The following is a 22,665-nucleotide window of genomic DNA, read 5'->3' as shown; positions in this document are numbered from 1 at the left end:
CCCACATCATTTAGTATTTCAGGAAAGACATGCAGCAGCGAAGGAAATATCTGAAACACCTATTTTGGAACAATGGCCTGATCTGGTAAGAATGGTTGTGCATTACATCACAATAGGCAAATAAAGAGATCATATTATGTGAATAGCCATAATTTACACATAGGGGTTGTCAATTTTTGGGTAACAATTTCAAGAGTGATGTGCTACCGTTCACCCACGGCAAAAATATAATCACTTGGTTGCAAATGAAGCGTTTTGAATCTCAAGACTGCACATGCGTAAGCTATAACTGGAGCCACTATAATGTGGTGAGATGCATTATGAAATTTTAAAAATTGTCATTTTTTCTCACATGCTGTTCACACAAGCCACACAAGGCAAATTATCCCAAGAGTTAAAAAAAAAAATAAGCTGTACTGATTTGTGCATCAAGATGTACATCATGAGAGTTAACAATCTTATTGTGTGTCCATACGCAAGAATTAACATGTAAAGAAAGTCAGTTTCAAACACTGTTACCAGTCATTTTGGGTGTGTGTGAATGGGACTTATAACTGGTCTGGGATGCATTATGCCACAATCCATCTGAGGGGTTTAAAATGCTATTAAAGGAGGTTATAGGAGTCTAGAGACAAAGGCGAAAGGCTCATAACCTTCTTGCATTTCAAACCCTGACTTTTGGAACATTCTGCAAATTCTTGACAACAGAAGTAATATGTATTATCTAATATCATATGGTTTCCTATAATTTTAATTTTCAAACTACATAAAAAAGACATTGCTTGTATCAGCTAGATAGTATAAAATCTTTGCACAATGTAAGTATGAATACAAGCAAGTAAAAGGTTGTGACAATTAACAAGAACAAATTACAAAAAAAAAAATATCGCTTATTAACGAGATATGATGTAAATTTAGTATACAGTACAGAAGATTAGTGTCATACACACAAAATGAACTCGATTGAAGGGTTTGTAGTGTCTGAATAAAATGATGAGTTATTTCTAGAACTTCCCCTGCACTGTACAAAAGACATAAATATGAGGGATAGTGAGGTGAGAGAAGGTAGCAATCACTGACAAACATCCTTGGCCGACATGTTTGTTGGTAGGCTTAATTGCTTACCGGTAGTACCATTTCCAAAGAACAGTCTAACACTTCCTTCCTATTATCTACTTTCTGGGCTTGAATACAATGTGGAAATGTTGTGAAATACTAAAATAATGTGGGGGGGGGGGGGGGGGCCTCATGCTCACCTGAGCTTTCAGATGGATTTGACTCTGATGTCACCCCCATGTGACTAATACCCCTTTTATACTGGGCGTTAGCTCACTTCAGGTGCAGACCTGAAGTGAGCTAACTCTCAGTATAAAAGGTCAAAAAATATTTAGTCCGAACTAAAGTTAGTCCGCTCTAGGAGGGTGGATCAGGTCAGCTTCAGGTCCAAGCTAACTTCAGAATAAAAGGTACGTGAGTTTAGCTCGGGCTAAATCCACTGACCTGTGACCGGAAATCGTGTACAGTGCTTCCGGGTTGCCAATATGTATTACCTTTACTGCTGTACTGTTGCCACCGGCGCGCTGTCAGATGGTAGTAATAGTATTTTATACACTGCTGTCAGTGTTCGCTGTTCGGTATTTAAAGGGATGGTACAGTATTGGTGGAGATGAGAATTAGGCTTTTAACTTTTTGCGAGATACCAAGAAAACACTTATAATATAGTGCAGAGCATACCATTCTAAGAGGAATTTAAAGTTTATTTGATGAAAATCGGGTTTGGAATGACTGAAACATCCAAAAACAAAGTAAAACAAAGCGATTGTAATAAAGTGTGGGTCCCACACTTGATCAGAATTGCTCATTTTTGGATAACTCAGCCATTTCAAAACCAATTTTCATCAAATAAATGTTGAATTCCTCATAGAATTACATGCTCTTTCATATTTCATAAGAGGGTTCTCATTATCTCATCAAAAAATGTTAGAAACCTTAAATTAGGTCTCAACCAAAACTGTACGATCCCTTCAAAACTCTCAGTGAACTCCAAAGAGGTTCTTTGGTGAAGTCTTTGAACTAGCAAATGGCATGATTAAATCTTGAGAAAAAAACAAAATAGACCGGCGCAGTGTGTACACTATAGGAGGCGATGACTGGTTGAATTTCGCGAGTAACGTAACAGCGGAACTGAATTCGTACTCGTAAGTAAGCATGATAACTGTGAATTTTCGCGCTGGTGGGAAGGACAGCAGGCTGAGGGGGGTGGGGGGGGGGGGGCGATAGGTCTGGTCTCGCACGTAACCTTGGGTGGTCGAGAATGGCAGTATAAAATGACTTAATAGTCCGAGCTAAAGTTAGCTCCACTTCAGAAGCGTGGGTAGTATAAAAGGGGTATAAGACTCAGAGGGGGAGGTAATCTTTTATACACACCTTGGCATTATTCTGGAATCACATTCACAAACTCGAAGTCTGGTCACGATGCTAATATTATGTGGATAGCAGCAGCATCAACATAATGAGGATTACTCTGGTCTCACTCTAATTCTATGACCGAGTGAATGCAGATATTACTTGCATACTCAAGTGACTTTATGAAGGGTGGGATATGAGATCCTTCAAAATTTGGTTAAAATCCCATATCTAAACTTTAGAGGAGGCAAGTGTCAAAGATCACAGACAATATCAGGGGCAGATCCAGGAGTTCTGTAAGGGGGGGGGGGGGCACAACTAATATTTCTGGTGCCACTTCTGGGTTTCCTTTCATTTTTTTCTTTTAACTTCTTTTGTTTTTAACGAAAAATAAAGGGGGGGGGGGTGTGCACTGGTTGTGCCCCCCTCTGGATCCGCCACTGAATATGGTGCAGAATGCATCACAGATGACAGTAAAAAAAAAAAAAAAAGCTTGCAGTTAGCTCACAACCCTTGGTTCTGGCAAGCTCAAAAAGGGAAAAAGGAACAAAACCAAGTGTATTTTCATGTGTCCTATATAAATACAATTACTGTAAACAGAGCTCAGAGTAAGAGAATTCTGATTTATTCATCCACACTCCCCATTCACAGCTGAATCACTGGTGCAAGTCAGCAGTTTTTCATACCACTTGTTACTTTTTTCCTGCTACCATCAAATGGCATTGACCTTCTCCGAGACTGACCTTGCTGTATAGAGCAATCTATTTGCAATAGATTAATTAAATATCCCTATAGAATATTGCCTTTTTTCTATCTGTGTCAACAGCATTGAAGCTACAAGTAGATAATAGCAAGATCATAGTAATCAAATAAAAAAAAAAAACTAGGTCATGAATACACAGAGTCAATAATGGCAATGCAAGTAATGGACGCACATTGCATACAAAACCAAAAATCACGTTTCTGATACATCCCCTTTGAAGGTCTATAAATCTAGCATTTGTTGTGCATGCATAGTGGCTAAAATGACTTGGCACATTCTCTCTCTTCCATTTTCAGTTTTCTCTATATACTTCATGAAGCACATCAATGGAAAACATATTCACTTCCTAAATTCTAAATCACTGCTCTGTTTATCATTTCTTTGATTTATTTATGTCTGTAGAACATGGTATCAGTTTAGTATCTTAATCACCAGTGGTGTCATTTAGCTCTGAGTGTGTAATGGTGAGAATGTGTGAGTGTGTGATCTGTGTTTTTGTGTGTCCCCAAACAAACCTCTGGGCATTTCTTCATTACACAAAGAAGTTCAATATTGAGCTATGTAAAGGGAATGTATTATAATGTAATATGTAATCATAAAATGGAACTGGGAATAAGTCACTATAGTCTTACTCTTCATGTTATTGTCATGAGGTTATTATTTGTACTGCTATTGTTATCAAGATCACCATGAGATTGTATCCATATCATTGTTACTAACAGAGGAAATGTCATTTTCATCATACTTCAGCTGTCACCTGGAAACATATTCCTATAATATTACTAGAAATATTGTAGAGAATTACCTCAAGTATGCTAGATCAGTAGGGACGACTTCCCATTAAGTATGTTTTTCGCACATGCACACATACAACTGCAAAGTCACTTAGTCAGCTACGATATGATGTGGCTGCTGTACAGGCGTGATATCTAACTGAACTGAATTTGATGGATTCTCAAATTATCACGCACTCACATACTTCTCCCTCTCTCTTTTTCTCTCAAGATAAATTATGGCACATGACTTTGCAAGAAGTGAAACAATTAAGCATTGTGACTGCATAAAACTGCATGATGTCCACACCCTTCTTGTGCATAGTGCTCCATTTTTGTATTACAAGCATGAGACCAGTCTCTCATACACAAAAGTTAAATATCCGGGAGAGATATCAAAACTGAAATCTCTCTCAAGTGCTTATTATCAACTAAAAGCAAAATGTAAACTCATTTACCAGGGTGTTTCAAGAGACAAGTAGAAAACTTTCTCTCTCAATATCTCATGGCAAGAAAACAGCACTGTTTACTTTTGTGGAATTTACAGGCTCAGTCCCTTTATGAAGCATCATTAACTGTATTTGTGAATAAGATTCTTTCAGGCTTTGATGTAAAACTTTCACGCACAAAATAATTTCTTCGAACTTGTTCACTAATATGTGCTTCAAAGGACTTTTAAACTAACATAATCATATTTGTGTGTGTGAGAGAGTTGTGTGGGGGATTTCATAACTATATGTCACCAATGATTCATCTATCTATTTAGTATGTAAAATATAAACACAATCTTTAAGCATGATATCGTCACCGGTCACACGATCCGACGAATCACTCGATTTTGGGTCAAATTTTCGATTTTGAGATTTTCAATCATTTTGATAGTAGATATTCCATACTACATATTCTGAAATTCTCAGTGTGTAATTCGGTGTAATTTTTACGTAGTTATCACTTTTGTAGAAGTATGTAATTCCATTTGTGAAAATTATTTGTTTTCCCCATAGACACGTGTGTTAAACAATCAGGCGATTCGACGGTTCGGTGACCGCGCGTATGCGCGGTCACCGAACCGACGAATCAGTGCGCATTGACTTGCGTGTAATTTTTGAGATTCAACAGTTCATTGACCGCGCGCACAGTGCGCGTACTATGTAATACATGTGTTGACAATGACAACGCTCAATGTACATGTACATATGGACACACATGGAAAATGACAACGTTCTTTGCAGACCGAAAATACATGCATGCAGCTCTTTGACGATTTCCTGCTTATTTGTTAACAATACAATTTGATAAAAACATCACAAGTTAGAGCAAGAATTGAAGTCTGATGTACTACAAAAATAATTGGAAATTATAGACATGAAAGTGTAGCAACCATAAGTCAAAAATGGGTTAACTTCAAATGCGATTTTCTCGAATTGTCATTCTTACGTACACCTAAGGGATTTGTCGGTTCGTGTGACCGGCGACGATATGAATATATTAAGTAAACATAAATGTTTGCACGATTATTCTTTGGTGTCGAGTGGCTTGAAAACATATTCGTGGCTTCTTGAATTCGCTCTGTGCAACTGTCAGCCCATTCAAAATGGGCAGATAAAATTGTGATGATATTTTCACAGGTTTGAGAATTCGCTCCAGCCAAAAGTGGCGTGAAATACGCAAAAATTCATATACCACGAAAAGTTCTGCATTTACAATATATCATCATGTACATGTGTGTGTATGTGTGTTCATGTACATACATTTTATTATAGAAACTGCCCTCTTGATCTTACATTTGTTGTCTAGCACAGGCCCTCTGTGTTTGCAACTGCTTTATTTTTCATTCTTTCAATTTTGAAGTTGTAAGAAAGTTTGCATGATATGCCATTATTTTTTAGGTTTCAAGCCAAATATTTTGTTTGGTTGTTTGTTTGTCTTCTTTTGTTTCTGCTGCAATGGGAGAGATTTCATTGCGCCATACTTCTCTACATGATGAGAATAAAATGGTCTGGAAAACCCCAAATTAATATGAAATTGATTGCTTTATCTCCTGGGCAACTCATCTGTGATCAAACCACATCCCCTCTGCAAGTTCGGGGGGGGGGGGGGGGTTGGGGGAGCTCATTTTCTGGTTGGATTACTTCAATATGACTAATGCATATGAAACCAAAGAGCAAACAAAAGGCAATGAATTTATATCAGCTGGAGATGACCACTTTTAATGAATTTGGGTTTTCAATGCACTTGAATTTCCTACAATAATTTACAAGTTTAACCTATTTACTTCACTGAAATATTCCAGGGGATGTAGTGTGATCACTGACTGTTTGCATTGGGTAGTATCGTGATTAAGTTTGGTCCAGTCTAGTTCACCTTATTTGACAATCAATTTTTGAATGCACTAGCTTCAGTTTATGATAGGAGTAAAAAAAAAAAAACTAAAAGAAAAAAAACGAAGAAGAAAAGGTCATTTGATCTGGTATGGGACAGCACATCACAAACTGTAAGTAAGTGGACAGATTAAAATCAATATAAATAGCATCTCTTGGCATTCCCCAGTGATTAGCAAGTGGCATGCTATATTTGCTCATTGTTTCCAAAGACAGATCAGTGAATTGAGTTTCGAATAGTCTTCCATCAAGCATTAAAAATAGACTCATTCTGTTTTTGAAGAAGTTTTTTATAATTTCACAACATACTAATTTAAGACCTTCAGATTTGGACAAGACTCATTTAAAGCATATAAGTGGGTTGCATTATACATTTTTTTTTTTTTTAAATCACATATTTTGAATTATCTCAGCCACAAGAGTCTACGTTATTGTGCAGCAACATCGTAAAAGGTCACATGATTTATCTCATTATGATGAAAATTGCTATGCCTTAAATCATGTAAGACTTTCATATTTCATAATGCTCTCATTCTCACCACTTTAAACAAAACTTACATCGTTCTGTTAGTTTGATTTATCCACACACACGTCAACATGAACATGGAGTAGAGTTGGACATTATGTGCACACAGATGATATTCATCAAACAGCCTCATGCCAGAGACTTCAGCTTTCTAATAGTCATGTGGGTAGAATCACATAGTGAAAGCCTTCAAAGCAACCCTGATTTCCAAGAACTTGATGACAACACCTCAAGGAGAGATAAGTGAAGAAGGAAGGCTTATAATCATTCACGTTTCCTCCAGATGATGGAGGACTTATTTACCCCCTTGCATGAGGTATGCACCCCTCTCTCTCTACACAGTCATTGGGTTCACATATCTAAGAACTTATTTGCAATGCATTTTAGAAACATCCACTTTACAAGAAATACATTGAGGTATTGCATTTCAGAAATGCCTCTTGCATGTCTAGAGTCACAGACACTGCAGATGAGTCTGCTCACTGACAAAAAAAATGTAATGCATCCCATATTACAGCTGCATCAAAAATGCCATGGCCTGTCTCTCAAACCTGCAACTCTCAATTCAGCTACTGTAGACGCCGAATATTTCGTGAGGTTTTTATTTTCGTGAATTTCGCGAGTTGGGTGCTATTCGCGAAATTAAAGACATGCGAAAATATTGACTCTACTCTCGATGTGAATGTGACGTATGCATGTACATTTCTCCATTCAGTCCAGGACTCCTAGATCGTGAATTTAACCACTCGCGAAATCGTCGGGAATTCCCGATTTGCAGGAATTCCCGATTCGCGAAAATTTAGACTTGCGAAATATATGGCGTATACAGTAAATGCTGCAAGGGTATGTAACACCGTAGGTGCATTCACATTTACGTTAATTCTACTTCACATTTGAAATACCAAAGTGTTCCCTTATATGGTATTTGTGACATGAATGCCAATATACCATGAAATACATCCCCAAATACCACAATGTAGGTGGTAATTCAAACTTTGTAAGAAATACGCATGTCAGATTTGAGTGTGAATCCTGTCACAAAATTTCACCAATGGTACAGTGGTGTATTTCTCATGTGACCTGATACACTTTCTGTTTTCTACCCATACTATTTGCGATTGCATGATGTGAAGGTAATCACATATTATATGCTGCAGTTTCGCACATGTTGAGTATGTTTCACAGGAGATATGGCCTGTGCAGTGCTTACCTCAGAGCTATGTACTTTCTGGTCACAAGTTCCACAGTATTACATGAATGAGAACACTACCAAGTAAATTACCCCAGTATCTGATACCATGGTATTTCACTAAAATGAGAACAGTGACATCAAATTACCATGGTATTCATTACCACTGTAATTCAAACATTCAAATGAACCTTGCATGCATGCTGCATGCATGCATGGAAATGATTACAACATCAAATCAATACCTCCTTGGTCAAACTAAGCTAGACTTTTTACACTCAATCGTGTGTTAGGATCAGATTGATAAGATTATAAATGAACATCAAGACTGAGTAAAAAGTGAAAGCTAAATACTGCCAGACCACAATAGGCCAACTGGATAAGAGAAGTTCCATCTGTGAGACACATGATTTTGCTGCCTTACAGAAATTACTTGATTAGCATGTGAAACATTTCTCCATACAAACAAATTCTTCACAAATGTGAATGCTGTTCGTTCATGACGCTCCTTAGGCTATGCAAGGAGAGACTTGTCAACTGCTGTTATGTCATAGTGCTATTGGGTTGAACCTAGCCAGGGGTTAATTTATGGTTCCAAGGAAGCAAGGAGCATAAGAAGACTATGTGATATATTCACTGAAAAGTGTACTTCAGCACCTCAATACCATTTTGTATTGAACTGCCAACCTTCATGGACAACACTATCTGGTACATCTGTATATGCCATATATATTATGTGAGTATAATGTTTTGTGAATTGAGTCTATAGTGAGACAATTTTTGAATAGGAAAATTTGCGATTGAGAACCACAACCACAAAATGAGGAAAGTATTATCCCATTTCAGGCTAAAACTTGTGACCTCACTCTGGTGGGGAGGATATCGGCTACGGCACATATTCTGTGCTCAAAAGCAATATTTTCACAAGATATTAATTTGGTGAGCACAGCTAACTCATGAAAGTTGCAAAAATGAGAAAAAATAGATATGCAGTCAATACAGTACTTTGTTTCGCCTACAGACTATTCATTGCAATGAGCATTAAAGAATTATTACTTTTGTCACTAAGACAGTACTGCTGAGAATCACACTTCAGGTAGAATGTTGACACAAACTGAATTTCATTTGAGAAGTCCCTAGTATTTATGATGATATAAGGTGACTGAAACTCTGTAGGAAATCAGCAGCAGTTACAGTGTAAAATGTAACTGGAGCCATTCCTTTGCATTGGGTAATATGCATGGAAATTAAGAGTTCTTACAAAAGAAATAATCCTTCATGAAGAATGAAGACAAGACCTCATCAAACAACATAATGTCTAGATGGTACTCTGCCCATTTTCATTACTTGACATAAATAAACTTTAAATAAACACATAAACAACTGTAATTTATACATACATACACGTATGTAAATGTATGTATATGATTCGGCATGCCGTATGGGAACTATTCTTATGTTCTACCGTCACCGAAAAAACAACAGTAGACCATGTTTGGTCACACTGCATGAACTTACTCATTCACACATGCACTTTTCCTGACTTTTCAAATTTATTTTTCAATGATCTGTTACTTCTTTTTTTTTTAATATTTGCAATTTCATCAGAACACTTTTTTATCCTCTCTTGGTTTGTTTGTTTGTTTGTTTGTTTGTTTTTTTCGCAGGGGAGGATGTACTTGAACTTTTAAATGTTATTTCATCAAGTCAATACTTTTCAGTTTCAGATCTTATTTGTGGCCCAGTAGGAAATGATTATGATCCTGGTCAAGTGTGACATTTACACACTGGCGGCCGGGCACCTTCAGATTCTGAAGAATATACAAAGATCACTTTCACTTCTCACTGCCAAACCAGAAATCAGATTGATGAGAAATTTGGCAGGGTATATCAATGCCTAATGCAATATCCAGGTGAAATTCAGAGAAAGTAAGGAGAGTGGATGAAAAGGGAAACCACCTTTAAGTCAACAATCCTGAAATGTGGGAGAAGGAAAAATGTGTCACTGTATTCACTATCCTCCTAAATTGCAATTGATCCCTTTCACCTAATAAAGTACAGGCATAAATTGAACACATTTGGTGGCACAATTCTCCTCAGGGATATCAAAAACTGCATGTTTGTTATTTCAAGCATGTGCCCAGTTTATGAGAACCTGTGACAGTCTATTGGCCATACACTAGAGGAGCAGGAAACTCTGCCGATTCAAGAGTTCCGTACTCCCATTTCTCTCCCCCCTTGACTTGCTTGAATTCTTGGCTTCTGAGCCAAGGCAGAGAGCATGTCAGGAGAGACAAGGGCTAGCCTACATACAAGACTGGGACTGTGTTTTCTGCAAAATACAGCTTGTGTGAGAGACACACATGTAAGGAATCCACTTCACTTCCTCTCATACACAATAGAGCAGGGTGCTATAAAACTCGATGAAGTGGTCTGCTCCACATCCCTACTACAGAAGTCTGGCGAATGATGCCAACCCCTCTGGCTCGCCCCAGGTGACTAGCGATCATCAGAAAACAGTATCAACCATCTACATTGTGTCACATGGAGAACGAGAAGATGAAGTGATAGAGCTGCAGTACACAGATTTTCCTTTATGTGTCATTTTCATGCTTGCCACATACTGTTTTTTTTTTTTTTTTTTTTTTTTTTTGTAACAGATTATAACTTAACCTACTCTGTGTCCAAAAGCCTATCACAAAAACAGGAAAGAAATCCGGCTATCAGGCACACTGTGAAAAAAAAAAATCAACTTTGATGAGTATATGCAGTCAACAATACACACTAAGTCAAATAAAAACACCAGAGTAACATGCTTTATAAAAAGAAATGCACATTTTAGAATATTCTTAGAGTATGAAAGTCAGACAGGAGGCATTTTATGTATCATATTTCCTTTTGTCTTCATTGTGAAAATGAATCATCTTGAAGTTTTCCAGAGTTTTTTTGGTCTGTGACATCATCATGGTGTCACACAGCCTTTGTCAAATGTATTCCCACTGTACAGTGATTGCAAGAGAAGCAAGCAGAGGGTCTGTATGCACCATCAAGTGTGCCTTTGGAGGCAGATCTTGCCAAATTTCTTAAAGGACAAATCCACCTTCACACATGCGGATTGAGTGAATGCAGCAAAATGAGTAGAACACATCACTGAAAGTTTGGGGGAAATTGGACAATCCATTCAAAAGTTATGAACTTTTGAAGTTTCTGCTTAGTCACTGCTGGATGAGAAGACTACTATAGTGTATGATGTCACATGCATAGAACGATATAAGGAAAATATATAGAGAATTTCTCAAAATGTAATTTTTTTAATAAAGTGCACATTTCCTAGACTTGTCACTAGTGCATGTTAAGGGCAATATTATTCCCCCTGCATTCTGAAAGAGGCAAGCCAAGTGTTCTTTTATTATGTGAGAAAAGTGAAATTATGTTGAATTTTCTCTATATTTTCTTTATATTGTTCTACATATGTGACATCACAAGCTATAGTAGTCTTCTCATCCAACAGTGACTGAGCAGAAAATTCAAAAATTCATAACTTTTGAACAGATTGTCCGATTTTTTTCTCACACTCTCACTGATGTGTTCTACTCATATTGCTGCATTCACTCAATCCACATGTCTATTAAAGAAGACTTGTCCTTTAAACTGCCTAACATTTCTTTCTAGCGCCAGAGTAAAAGATGGGCCTACATTGTTGTAAAGCTATAAGCCTTTGAATCTTGCTGCCACACTGTATGGCATAGATCGAGAGCTTGTATATTTTGGTAAAATGCATAAAATTTACTCATTGCCAATCATTCAAATGACAGCAACATGAAGTTCAAAAGAATTCTCAAATATTGCTCTTTGAACTACGTGGCTTTCTTATATATTTCACTCAACTCATGAAAAGAATAAATCGAAATCATGTGTAAAAAGACTTGCTTTAGATTAATAGCACGTATGATGGTCATCCCTCCATGTCTCTCTGTAGATAAGAAGAATACATCATGTCTATGTCATATTTCAGTGAATATACATTATCTGATATGAAAACTGATGAAAGTATAGTTCCACCGAGTAATGAGGAATAAAAAAAGAAAACACTAAAATAGATTTAAAGAGTTTACAAAACAATGCCTCCTTTCTAGCACATCCATGAAGTGCACCATCTGTAAGCCCAATTATTTTGAGTTAACATAAAGTATGCCTGCATCCATGAATGCAACCTATGGAATATCAGCTTCAATAAATCATTCCTCAAAGACCAGGAAATAGAATAGGCACTAATTATGGGGAAGAAGTATAAGAAGTAAGCACTCTGTCAGACAACATAGCTCTCTGTAAAGTGCTTTCAAATCCCAGGGATTCCATCCTCCTCACTTCAACACTCATTGCTGCAATGATGGATGGAACATTAAGTCCAAACTTTATACTTGCCCATTTGCAATGCATGTTTATGATAGGTTACAAAGAGCCCTTATTTTCCTGAAATTGAGTCACAAAAGCAGACAAAAATTGTGCCTGTAAAGCAGATAAATACTGGTATTTACTTTGCGATCACTCACTCTCAAGAATCCTAAAGGAGTTTCTGAACTTGAGTACTTGAATCAGGGAGGTGGCTCCCTGCTTGAAAGGACCTATGATTATTACCCCCATCAATCTGCAAAGAGAAAAAAAAAAAACAACAACAACTAGGAAATAAAACTGTACACAATAATGTAAAACAAGAATAGATAAAAACTGTCTATTTTTGTTTGTCTAATCCTTGTTTAAGGCATCTCTGAATTTTTATTGTTATGTTTTAACCCGTTGAGGACGAGTCCCGAGTATACTCGGGCAGGTGTCTATGGGAAATGCGTGTTGTAGCAAAATCAGTCCGTCCTCAACGGGTTATAGAAGAATTATATTTTCCTTGTTTTTTCAGGAATACTTGATTTTAAAGCAGTTTCTAAATATAATTAACTGCAAAATAAGTGGGTGAATCACAGATGTCTCCTTTCGAAGTTGTTTCATATGCTGCAGTCACATGAAACAACTAGAGCTTAATTTCACATGGAAAACCTTAGGGGCAATCCATTCCATAGAACTCTGAAATAAATATCAGATACTATACATAACTTTCTATACTCTTTATCTCACAGGTGAAGTCATACAAAATTACAGTTGCTCAGATGTCTCACCTCCCTGCTCAGATCATGACAGATGATGTTATGCATGATGAAGTAGTTTCAACTCTGAGCAATTCTTTGACACATCAAAAGAGATAATGACTATTAATATGAGCTGGATTGTCTGAGACTGAAGGGTTTCTACCATTACAGAGCATTTATGCTGCCTCTTGGTGCAAAACATTTACATCTGACACCTACTATAGCCGCATTTACACCTACTAACAGTGTGATTTTTAAAATTGCGATATTTTGGTTCCACCATTTACACTTGTGCAAAAGCATGCGAAGTTTGAGCTTCACGAAACATCACGATTTTTTGGTCGGTAGTGGCATGTGTAATTTACCTCTCTTCAACACGGTAGATGAGTGGAAGTGCGGGCTATTCGTATTCACTGCAGTGCAGTCTATTTTGCTCACAGCTAGCTAGCTGGTTGGAACGTTGAGCCAGGGCTTTTTGTCAGTCCAATGCACACATAAATTTGTGTTTCTTGAGAGTTTACTATATAGCTTGCTATATTAGACACATACTAGCAGGTGTGTAAAACTATAGCTTAGTATGGGAAAGTTGATGAAAGTAGCATTCAGGAGGATCATGAAATTTCGCTGATATGACGAACGTGAGAAGTAGGCTCATTTTTTAGTGGTATTTCATCAGTTGACAGCAAGAACTCACCATTGTTTTACTGACACCTGTTACCTACTCATGTATTCCACAAAGTCAACGTATACCGAGAGCAGTATGGGCACTCCCAAAATCAATGCATTTCTGGGAGAACATTATTTTGTTAAGTCGTTATGGGGTGATGATATGTTGTTGGAGAACTTCAGGTTCATTACTAGTTTTCATATACAATATAGTTTCATCAGGGAGGTGAGAGACCACGAGCCGAGGATCGACCATTTACCTGTACAGCATATACCGTACTGTACTCTGGCCAGTGGCCGATGTAATCTCTACATGTTCCAAAGAGGGATCGGGAGCACGCGTACATCCGATACCGAAAGTCACGTGATGAAAAATCGCAATATTTCTGCAGCTTGGGTTTACACTTGCTAAACTTTGCCTCAAACATCGCGATGTTCAAAAAAATTGCACTCCAGCTGGCGATGTTTCAAGGGTGTTTGGGTGTAGTTGCTTAGCAACTTGCACCCAAATGTTGCGATTTTAGAAAAATCGCGAGTTTTCCAAGCAAGTGCAAATGGGCCTATTCATGCAAAATACTCTTGCAGCACCTATAAAAATTTGCTTTGACAAGGTCTTTTAAACCTTTACAAAGAGGAAGAGATGAAGCAAGGAGGAATCAAAACTACCATGGGGCATCATCAATTATCTGGCTGTCATCGTGGAAGGCATGACAAACTTTCTAGGATCTAGGCAAGAAATGGGGTGGGTGGAGCACTTGCACTACTTGCCAAGTCTTAATGACATTTTCCCACCACAGAAGGGAAATGCAAGTTTAGATGAATGTAGTCACCATTCATTAGCCATCAGACAGTATATTCTCAAGAATTAGCTTTAATTGGTATTGCTTCTGCGCAAACTCCAGTATAATGCATGCAAGTATTCACACATTCTCCAACAAAGGAGTTTTCTACTTCTGTAAGCCATGAACTCGACAAGCATTTTCAGTATACAATTTGCAGACTGATCTCATGACTAATTTTCTTGCATGGTAAGTCACAAGTAATGATAAATAGCCCATGTTCCACTATGCCGCTCTTGCCACGATTTGACAATTTTTTCAGATCAGGAAGGATCAGGAAAAACATGAGCCAATCTGCACACAGTATGATGTTAGAATGCTTGAAGAACGCTGTATTTATGACCAACACGAGCTTGATACGCTCTTAATTACTACTATGATCAGGAATGAGACATTACAATCTCTGACACTGCAATTACACTTTAGAACGATGTAATCATGCTGTCAGTGCAATGTTGTCAATGTTATCCAATCTATGCATGCTGTATGTAGGCTCTGAATGATCTATATGATCTTATCATGCTGTTCCCCTGTCAAGAGAGCTGAAAAGTGCTGATGTGCCCTGATGTACCCTGATTCAACTGCTGATCCTCGGTCAGCAAAGAAATAAAATGTGGACCTCAGAGAGGCTCCCCAACTCACGGGTATTCTCCTGCAGCAATTCAATAGTAATCAAAGACGTGCTGATCTTTCCAAGGCTTTTTCTTGATGCCCTTGCTTTTAAAATCTGTCTTCTTCCTGTTGTACAAGCAGATGATTTTATTTATTCTTAAATATTTCTACCATGTCCTCTACTCCCTCCTCTGTTATGACATGAGTTCTACCTGTCTAAATGCGTGTGTTTTGGTCATAAAAACGCCATTAAGATGTCATAAAGTCGTCAAAAGTTGACATACGTTTTGTTTCTCTATTGATCATGAATATTCATGAGAGATGATCTGATATGCAAAAGCTAGTGGCAATAAGTAAATACATTAACCTATAAGGTGTTCATATTGAATTCAAACATAAAATGTGTAAAAAAAAATTGTACACTTTATTGTGATACTCATTATTCAAACTTCAACTAGTGTTTCAGGATGTATTTTCATATTTCAGCTGGCCCGATAAGAATAGAATCTAGTTTAGTAACCATGCCTTCAAGCATTACAATTATATATTATTAACTCTATGATGAATTGTCTTTGTAGAAATAGGATGCAGACATATAGAATCTAGGATACTAGGGTATGTAGGGTAGGTCATTTATGCTGACTTAATTACATCTACATTGGTTGTGCACTATTCATCCAGTTAAAGGAGTACAATATGAAATTAGTTTTAAATATGATGTGACACTTACTAGTCAATTTTTTTTTTTTTTCATAGGAATGTGACAAAAAGACATAAAAAAGACATCAAAATGTGATGTCTTATTTTACGTCTTATGCTGGTGCAAACTGTTGTCAAAAAGATGTATTTATATGATGTTAATATGCCGCCTTTTCAAAAAGACATAAAAAATATGTTGAAATTTGACCTGAAAAAGACGTTGAAATATGACCTAAAAAGACGTTTAAAAAAATGTAAAGATTATGACGTTAAAAAAAATGTTAAAATATAATGTGAAAAAGATATAAAAAAATGATGTCATATTTTACATCTTGCGCTGGTGCAAACTGTGGTCAGTAAGACATAAATATATGACATGAAAAAGGCATAAATATGACATAAATCTTACCAGTCTCTGCTATCAGGGAACACCCTCCTCCAAACGCTGCTGCTACGATGTTTCTGATTTAGGCAAATCTCTCTACGCTTTTGCCTCTCTCTGCCAACCTGATAGATCAGGATAGCTTCAAAGAATAAAATAAACTTACTAAATCTTATTGAGCTGCCTCCAAAAGTGGCAAGAAAATGGGAAGGTAAAATGGCAAATTGTTTTTACTTGCCTTTTAAAGCCAGTTTTGAGAAGTCACCTTCCAGCTACATAGTAAAGCTTCCTTCCGTATGATCCACTACAGTTTATGTATATGAGAGAGAAATGTCAGCTTATACAGTGCATGCCAGTGGTAAGAATCTTACCTCTGTGGTAAAGACGTGACATATTCCTGATTATGTCTGATCAGTGAAGGAAATAATAATTTCTGCTTTCAGGTTAGGATTCTGAAGCAGTATAGATCATTTCTACTGAAAGCTTGATGGTATTCAGATTCATGAGCTGGATTTGGTAGATGTATTCAGATGCCAAGTCCTATCAGATGAAATTAGACCATGAAAGGGGGGAGGCATGACAAATATCAGCTAAAAGCTTTGAAAGTTTCAGTGTAGAAATGCTGATTAAGGTAAAAGTTTAGTATTTCTCTAAGTCACTATAGTATAAATTGAATCATCTCTTGACAGACAAAACACTCTAAACTTTATCATATTTGACATTCTAAAGCAACAAGACAGTTGCTCTACAACTAGACAAATTACTGACATATCATCACTTTCCATCAGAAAGATATTGAGCTTGTTCAATTTACCTACAGCTCTTTGACCCTTATGTGAAATACTCTTCAATGTGTTTTTACACTTCAGATTTTTCTTTAATCACATACTTGATAATAAGGTCAAAAAATTCAAGAAACCAAATACACATAGCTTCTTGAGAAAGACAAATCTTTAACTACTTAAATAATACTGGGAATGCAAAGACCATTACATCAAACATTGATGAAAAAGAAGATACAACAATGCAGAAAACACATCATAAAGCAGGCATTTGTCTGAATCCTGAAATATATCTGACTGGCTTTGTTTCTCTTTCAGTGCTAGACAGTTGAATGACCATCAAATGTTCCCATGGTTGCAAAACTGTGCAAAAGTCATCACTTGTGTGGGATGGGTGTGTAATGACTGAATGCCTGGAATCTGAGAAGCCCCCAAACTGTGTCACAGACATGGACTACGATGTGCATCCCATTACGAACCAGATTTCACTCTGAACATTGCTTAGGGAGCCATTCCATTTTCAGGTTATAGCTCAACACCCTGGAGCTATCATATTGGGGCCGTTCAAAAATTAGCAGCCCAATGATGTAAAAGACATGCTTCTGTTCTACTTATACTCATAAAATTGTACTCAGCCCATTGTTCCTGTATGAAAAAGTATAATGAACCTCTGCAACCAAAAAACTCATGTAGATGCATTGTTGCTGCCCAATCCTGTTGACACCAACCCACATTTCCAGAATGGTCTTGTGACAGGTGGATGAACTTAACATGCTTTTTAATGCAGTGATGGTATGCATTAACTCCTTAATATTCAAGCAAATCAGCATGTGTGTGTGTGTGTGTGTGTGTGTGTGTGTGTGTGTGTGTGTGAGTTGTGAGTCATGGCACTATGAGGAGTATTGATAATGAGTACGTTCCCACAGTAGAAGTTTCAAAATTTGTGTTGCGAATGGATCATGCTTTTTTTGATTCAATGTTCTCGCAGTAAGACGTGTTGGAAACTTGGGTTGTGATCACTTGCAAAGAGCTGACCTACATGTACATGAATAATGGAATGCTTGCTATGTCATAATATACTGCGGTGAGCCACAGCTAGTAAAGTAGTACACAAATGATGCACAGGACAGAGTGGATCGGTGAGAATTGGATGCGCCAGTTCAACTTTGGAACTGTTTAAACCCATAAGCGCAGCGAGTGGGTTTTAGACTTTTCTAAAGTTAAACGAGAGTATCCAATTCTCACTGATCCATGAAATAGGCCTGTGCATCATTTGTGTTATAAAATGGGCCCGTAAATTCATGAAATACAACCATTTTCCCCATCATGCATCCGGTACACCTACAACACTGTACAAGACTTGATCCATGCGTTCGGATTTTACCGGACGCATGGCTCAGTGTGGATCAGTAAAAATCAATGCATGACAACTGACCAATCAGATTGCAGAGATTCTAAAGCCCATTTTATAACATGTATTGACATATATGGTGCATTGTGGGATATTATTATTTATTTTTTTTTTGAGGTCACTGTTCACACCGTAAAAGTTTTTGACTTTTTGCAACAACAAAAAAAATTGCACAAATATTGCAATTTGGATCATGACCCAAATCACGCAAAATAGCATGCTAGTTTGGTTCACAACTGTAAAAGTTTCGAAGTTTGGGTTGCGATCCTGACCAGAATTGGCCTGCAGTCTTGTATTCAAGGAACACTCCCCCTTAAAGCGGGTGTGAGAAGCTATTTGGTTGCATGTAACTGAACATTCAGCCCTGCACACTCACAAGGTATGTCATAATGCTTTGTCATCATAGGGAGTAGAACGGGATGGGGGAGGTTGAACTGCACTATTCAATAATGTACTTGGTGGGTCCCTGGATATGCTTCATTTGATTGGATGCATCCTGCCAGACTGTGACTTTACCCTATCAGTTCCTATATGTGCATCAAAAGTACAAAATTAATGTCAACCATCTGCACTGGATGTGAGCGTACTCATTGTTCAAAGTTTATTGTTTATTGTGAATATTTTATGTTTAAACTTCAAACCTCATTCAAACTCTACGATGAATTCAATTCAATTCAATTCAATTATTTTATTTCCATCAATAAAAGAAAATACATTATACATAATGAATAAGATCCCACACACAGTCATGAAGGTGGAGCTCTATTAGTTTAAACCCATACGAAGAAGTACATGAGCTCATCACAAGTAAAACATAGAAGACACAACCAGTGAGACAGAAATCATCCTGGGAGGTAAGAGGCAGTATGGTTTTTCTTTAAATCATGCTTGCTGTCACCATTGGGGAAGGTTCCTTGGGAAGAAAGAAATTTCAAATTAAAATAATGAATGAAATGTGACAGATTAATACAGATATAAATGAATTTGTCAATAAAAACAAAATAAAATTGAAGATAAGGTCATTCTAGAATTGAGTTCTTTGAGGGTGGTCAGAGTTATCTTTTTTCACATGACCATAATGTCCCTGGTGTGAAACTCTTTAGTACCTGAAAAGCTGCTAATGTCACACTTTCTCAATATTCTCTTCTCATTTTCATGGAAACAATGTAGTGAGTGACACATCCATTCAGCTAATACTAATCAACTAAACTCCTTCATAGTGATCATTTTCTGTGCCTGTGGGAAAAAAAAAAGAGAAGATAGGGGATCTACAAAAGAGATATTCTAATGTAAGATGCTTCACTGATATTCTAACACTGATGATGAACAAAATAAAAATCCACTGACATAATTCAAATTCAAGTTGCTGCCATGCCAGAAATTCACCAGACTCTATTAGCAACAAGCCCTCCTGGTTTAGAGGGGAATTCCAGACCAGTTAAAAGTTAGTCTGAAATGCAAAAGTAAAATTTTATAAGCCATGACAGTTAAAATTTGATCCAAAGCAGATAGAAATGAGAAAGTTGTGAAATTGCGAAGTTTCGCAAATTGTCACAAAACACTTCTCCAACAGTCAATATGAATATGCAAATGCATGACTTGATGTCATTTACATATTCACATCAACTGTTCTACAATTGCTTTATGAAAATCAGTGAAACTTCATAATTTCATAACTTCCCTTATTTTTATGCGATTTTGATCAAATTTTTGCCACTGTGCTTGTAAAATCCTACTTTTACTTTTTATATCTTTTTACTGGAACAAGAATTCCCTTTCAAATTAGCCAGTAGATATGTACCCATCTTAGAAGCATTTTACAAAATATTGCCTAAGAAAAGAAAAACAAGGAAAAGTAGAAATTACGCGGTGCGTAATATATGTCCCCGCCGGAAGTAGCATTTTGTAGCAAATGTACAATACGGGTCAAAAATCAAGGTGAAAGGTCAAAGAAGTCAAAGGTCAAAATTCTGTGTAGAAGTTCTGAAGCCCTCACCTAGTGCCATCACATAAAGCAAACGGAATTGAAATCGGGTTAGAAATGGCGAAGGAGTAGCATTTTGTAGCAAAATGTACAATACAGATAAAAAATCAAGGTCAAAGGTCAAAGAAGTCAAAGGTCAAAATTCTGTGTAGAAGTTTTAAAGCCCTCACCTAATGACATCACATAAAGCAAATTGAATCGAAATCGGGTTAGAAATGGCGAAGGAGTAGCATTTTGTAGCAAAATGTACAATACAGGTCAAAAATCAAGGTCAAAGGTCAAAGAAGTCAAAGGTAAAAATTCTGTGAAGAAGTTTTGAAGCCCTCACCTAGTGCCATCACATAAAGCAAACGGAATCGAAATCGGGTTAGAAATGGCGAAGGAGTAGCATTTTGTAGCAAAATGTACAATACAGGTAAAAAATCAAGGTCAAAGGTCAAAGAAGTCAAAGGTCAAAATTCTGTGAAGAAGTTTTGAAGCCCTCACCTAGTGCCATCACATAAAGCAAATGGAATTGAAATCGGGTTAGAAATGGCGAAGGAGTAGCATTTTGTAGCAAAATGTACAATACAGGTCAAAAATCAAGGTCAAAGAAGTCAAAGGTCAAAATTCTGTGTAGAAGTTTTGAAGCCCTCACCTAGTGCCATCACTTAAAGCAAACGGAATCGAAATCGGGTTAGAAATGGCGAAGGAGTAGCATTTTGTAGCCAATGTACAATATAGGTCAAAAATCAAGGTCAAAGGTCAAAATTCTGTGTAGAAGCTTTGAAGCCCTCACCTAGTGCCATCACATAATGGAAACGGAATCGAAATCGGGTTAGAAATGGCGAAGGAGTAGCATTTTGAAGCAAAATGTACAATATAGGTCAAAGGTCAAGGTCAAAGGTCACAACTGAAATTCTGTGTAGAAGTTTCAAAACTCCCATGTAGTGCTATCATATAAAGCAAACAGAATCAAAATCGGCTCATAAATGACAGAGGAAGTAGCAAATTGAACACTTTGATCACAGACGGACGGACGGACGGACGGACACACGGACACACACACGTACGGAGCCCGTTTCATAGTCCCCTGCTCGAACTCGTTCGGCGGGGACAAAAAAATTACACATGGTAGGTTGCTAATGGAAGCTGCTATTCATCCTACTTTCAAAGAATTTTGTGAAAATACAAAACTGGAAAAGTCATCATAAAAGTTAGGAATATTTTGAAACTGAGAGAGTCTTTAACCTTTTTTTTTTTATTAACATGAAACGGCTTTACTCACCTCTAACAAGTGATATTTCCAGTGACTGGTCAAAGTAATCTCCCCATTTGAGTGGATGTGAACTAGTTAGAAGTTACTAGTTATTTTCATGTTGTGCACCTGTTTGGGGATTCAACATTTCTTACAACACAGAATGGGGCATGCACACTGCTCATTAAAAAAAAAAGGAAATAAACAATGAAAGTTTCAAGGGCAAGGGCATGCACACCCCCTTTTGTCCACCAGTATAAAGCAGTAGAGCAAAAAAAAAAAAAAAAGAAAGAAAAGAAATTATATATATATATATTTTTTTCTACATTCTCTGTTGCCAATATCAATGGGCCTATTACACAACAAGTGATATCAGAAAAGTGTATTTGATGGCTTTTAAAAGAACACTGTTTTGTGCAGCATTTATTTCTTGCATGTGAATGGGCATTTGCATGAGTGGTCCTCACAGAAAGTTAGAGTGTCTAGACCTACAGTATTCCTTCCATGCACCCCAGTGACTCCACATTGTCTAGTGGGATTAGTGTTTTGCAGTAAGATGACGACAGTGAGTAGCAGGATCCAACATGCAGTCAATGGCCTGAGATTACTAAGCTGTGATTTAGGACCGTGTATCGATATGTTAATCCCTATATACAGCACGCCCTAAACACATTCTCAGCATTACTTTGTTTGTGTATTCAATTTGCTCTTGAAATGTGACAGGTTTACATAGATTTCATGTCATGTTTGTTTCTACAGAATCAACATTACCAAGGCAGCATAGAGTTCACATAAACAAAGAATATCACAAATTTTGCACTTCTATGGGAAATGCACCTTGGAGAATCTTCATTATAAGCTATATGATAGTTTGCAG

The 22,665-nt window shown here is 37.1% G+C and overlaps 1 protein-coding gene across 2 annotated transcripts in view; it reads right to left on the bottom strand.

Moving 5' to 3' along the window:
* LOC140242830 (transcription initiation protein SPT3 homolog) overlaps nt 1-22,665 on the bottom strand; it is a 113,981-nt gene that overhangs the window by 13,141 nt on the left and 78,175 nt on the right. Inside the window, exon 1 of one of the 2 annotated variants that reach the window (XM_072322582.1) lies at nt 6,882-7,015. The exons of the other annotated variant lie outside the window; for it this stretch is intronic. Coding sequence (XP_072178683.1) covers nt 6,882-6,982 — 101 coding nt within the window. The 5' untranslated portion in view covers nt 6,983-7,015. Of the gene's footprint in view, nt 1-6,881; nt 7,016-22,665 lie in introns of those variants that run through there. 2 annotated transcript variants of the gene reach the window in all.

This window comes from Diadema setosum, chromosome 19, assembly GCF_964275005.1.
Source record: "Diadema setosum chromosome 19, eeDiaSeto1, whole genome shotgun sequence".
In the NCBI taxonomy this organism is placed as follows: domain Eukaryota; kingdom Metazoa; phylum Echinodermata; class Echinoidea; order Diadematoida; family Diadematidae; genus Diadema; species Diadema setosum.
This window is presented reverse-complemented; position numbering and strand designations above follow the sequence as displayed.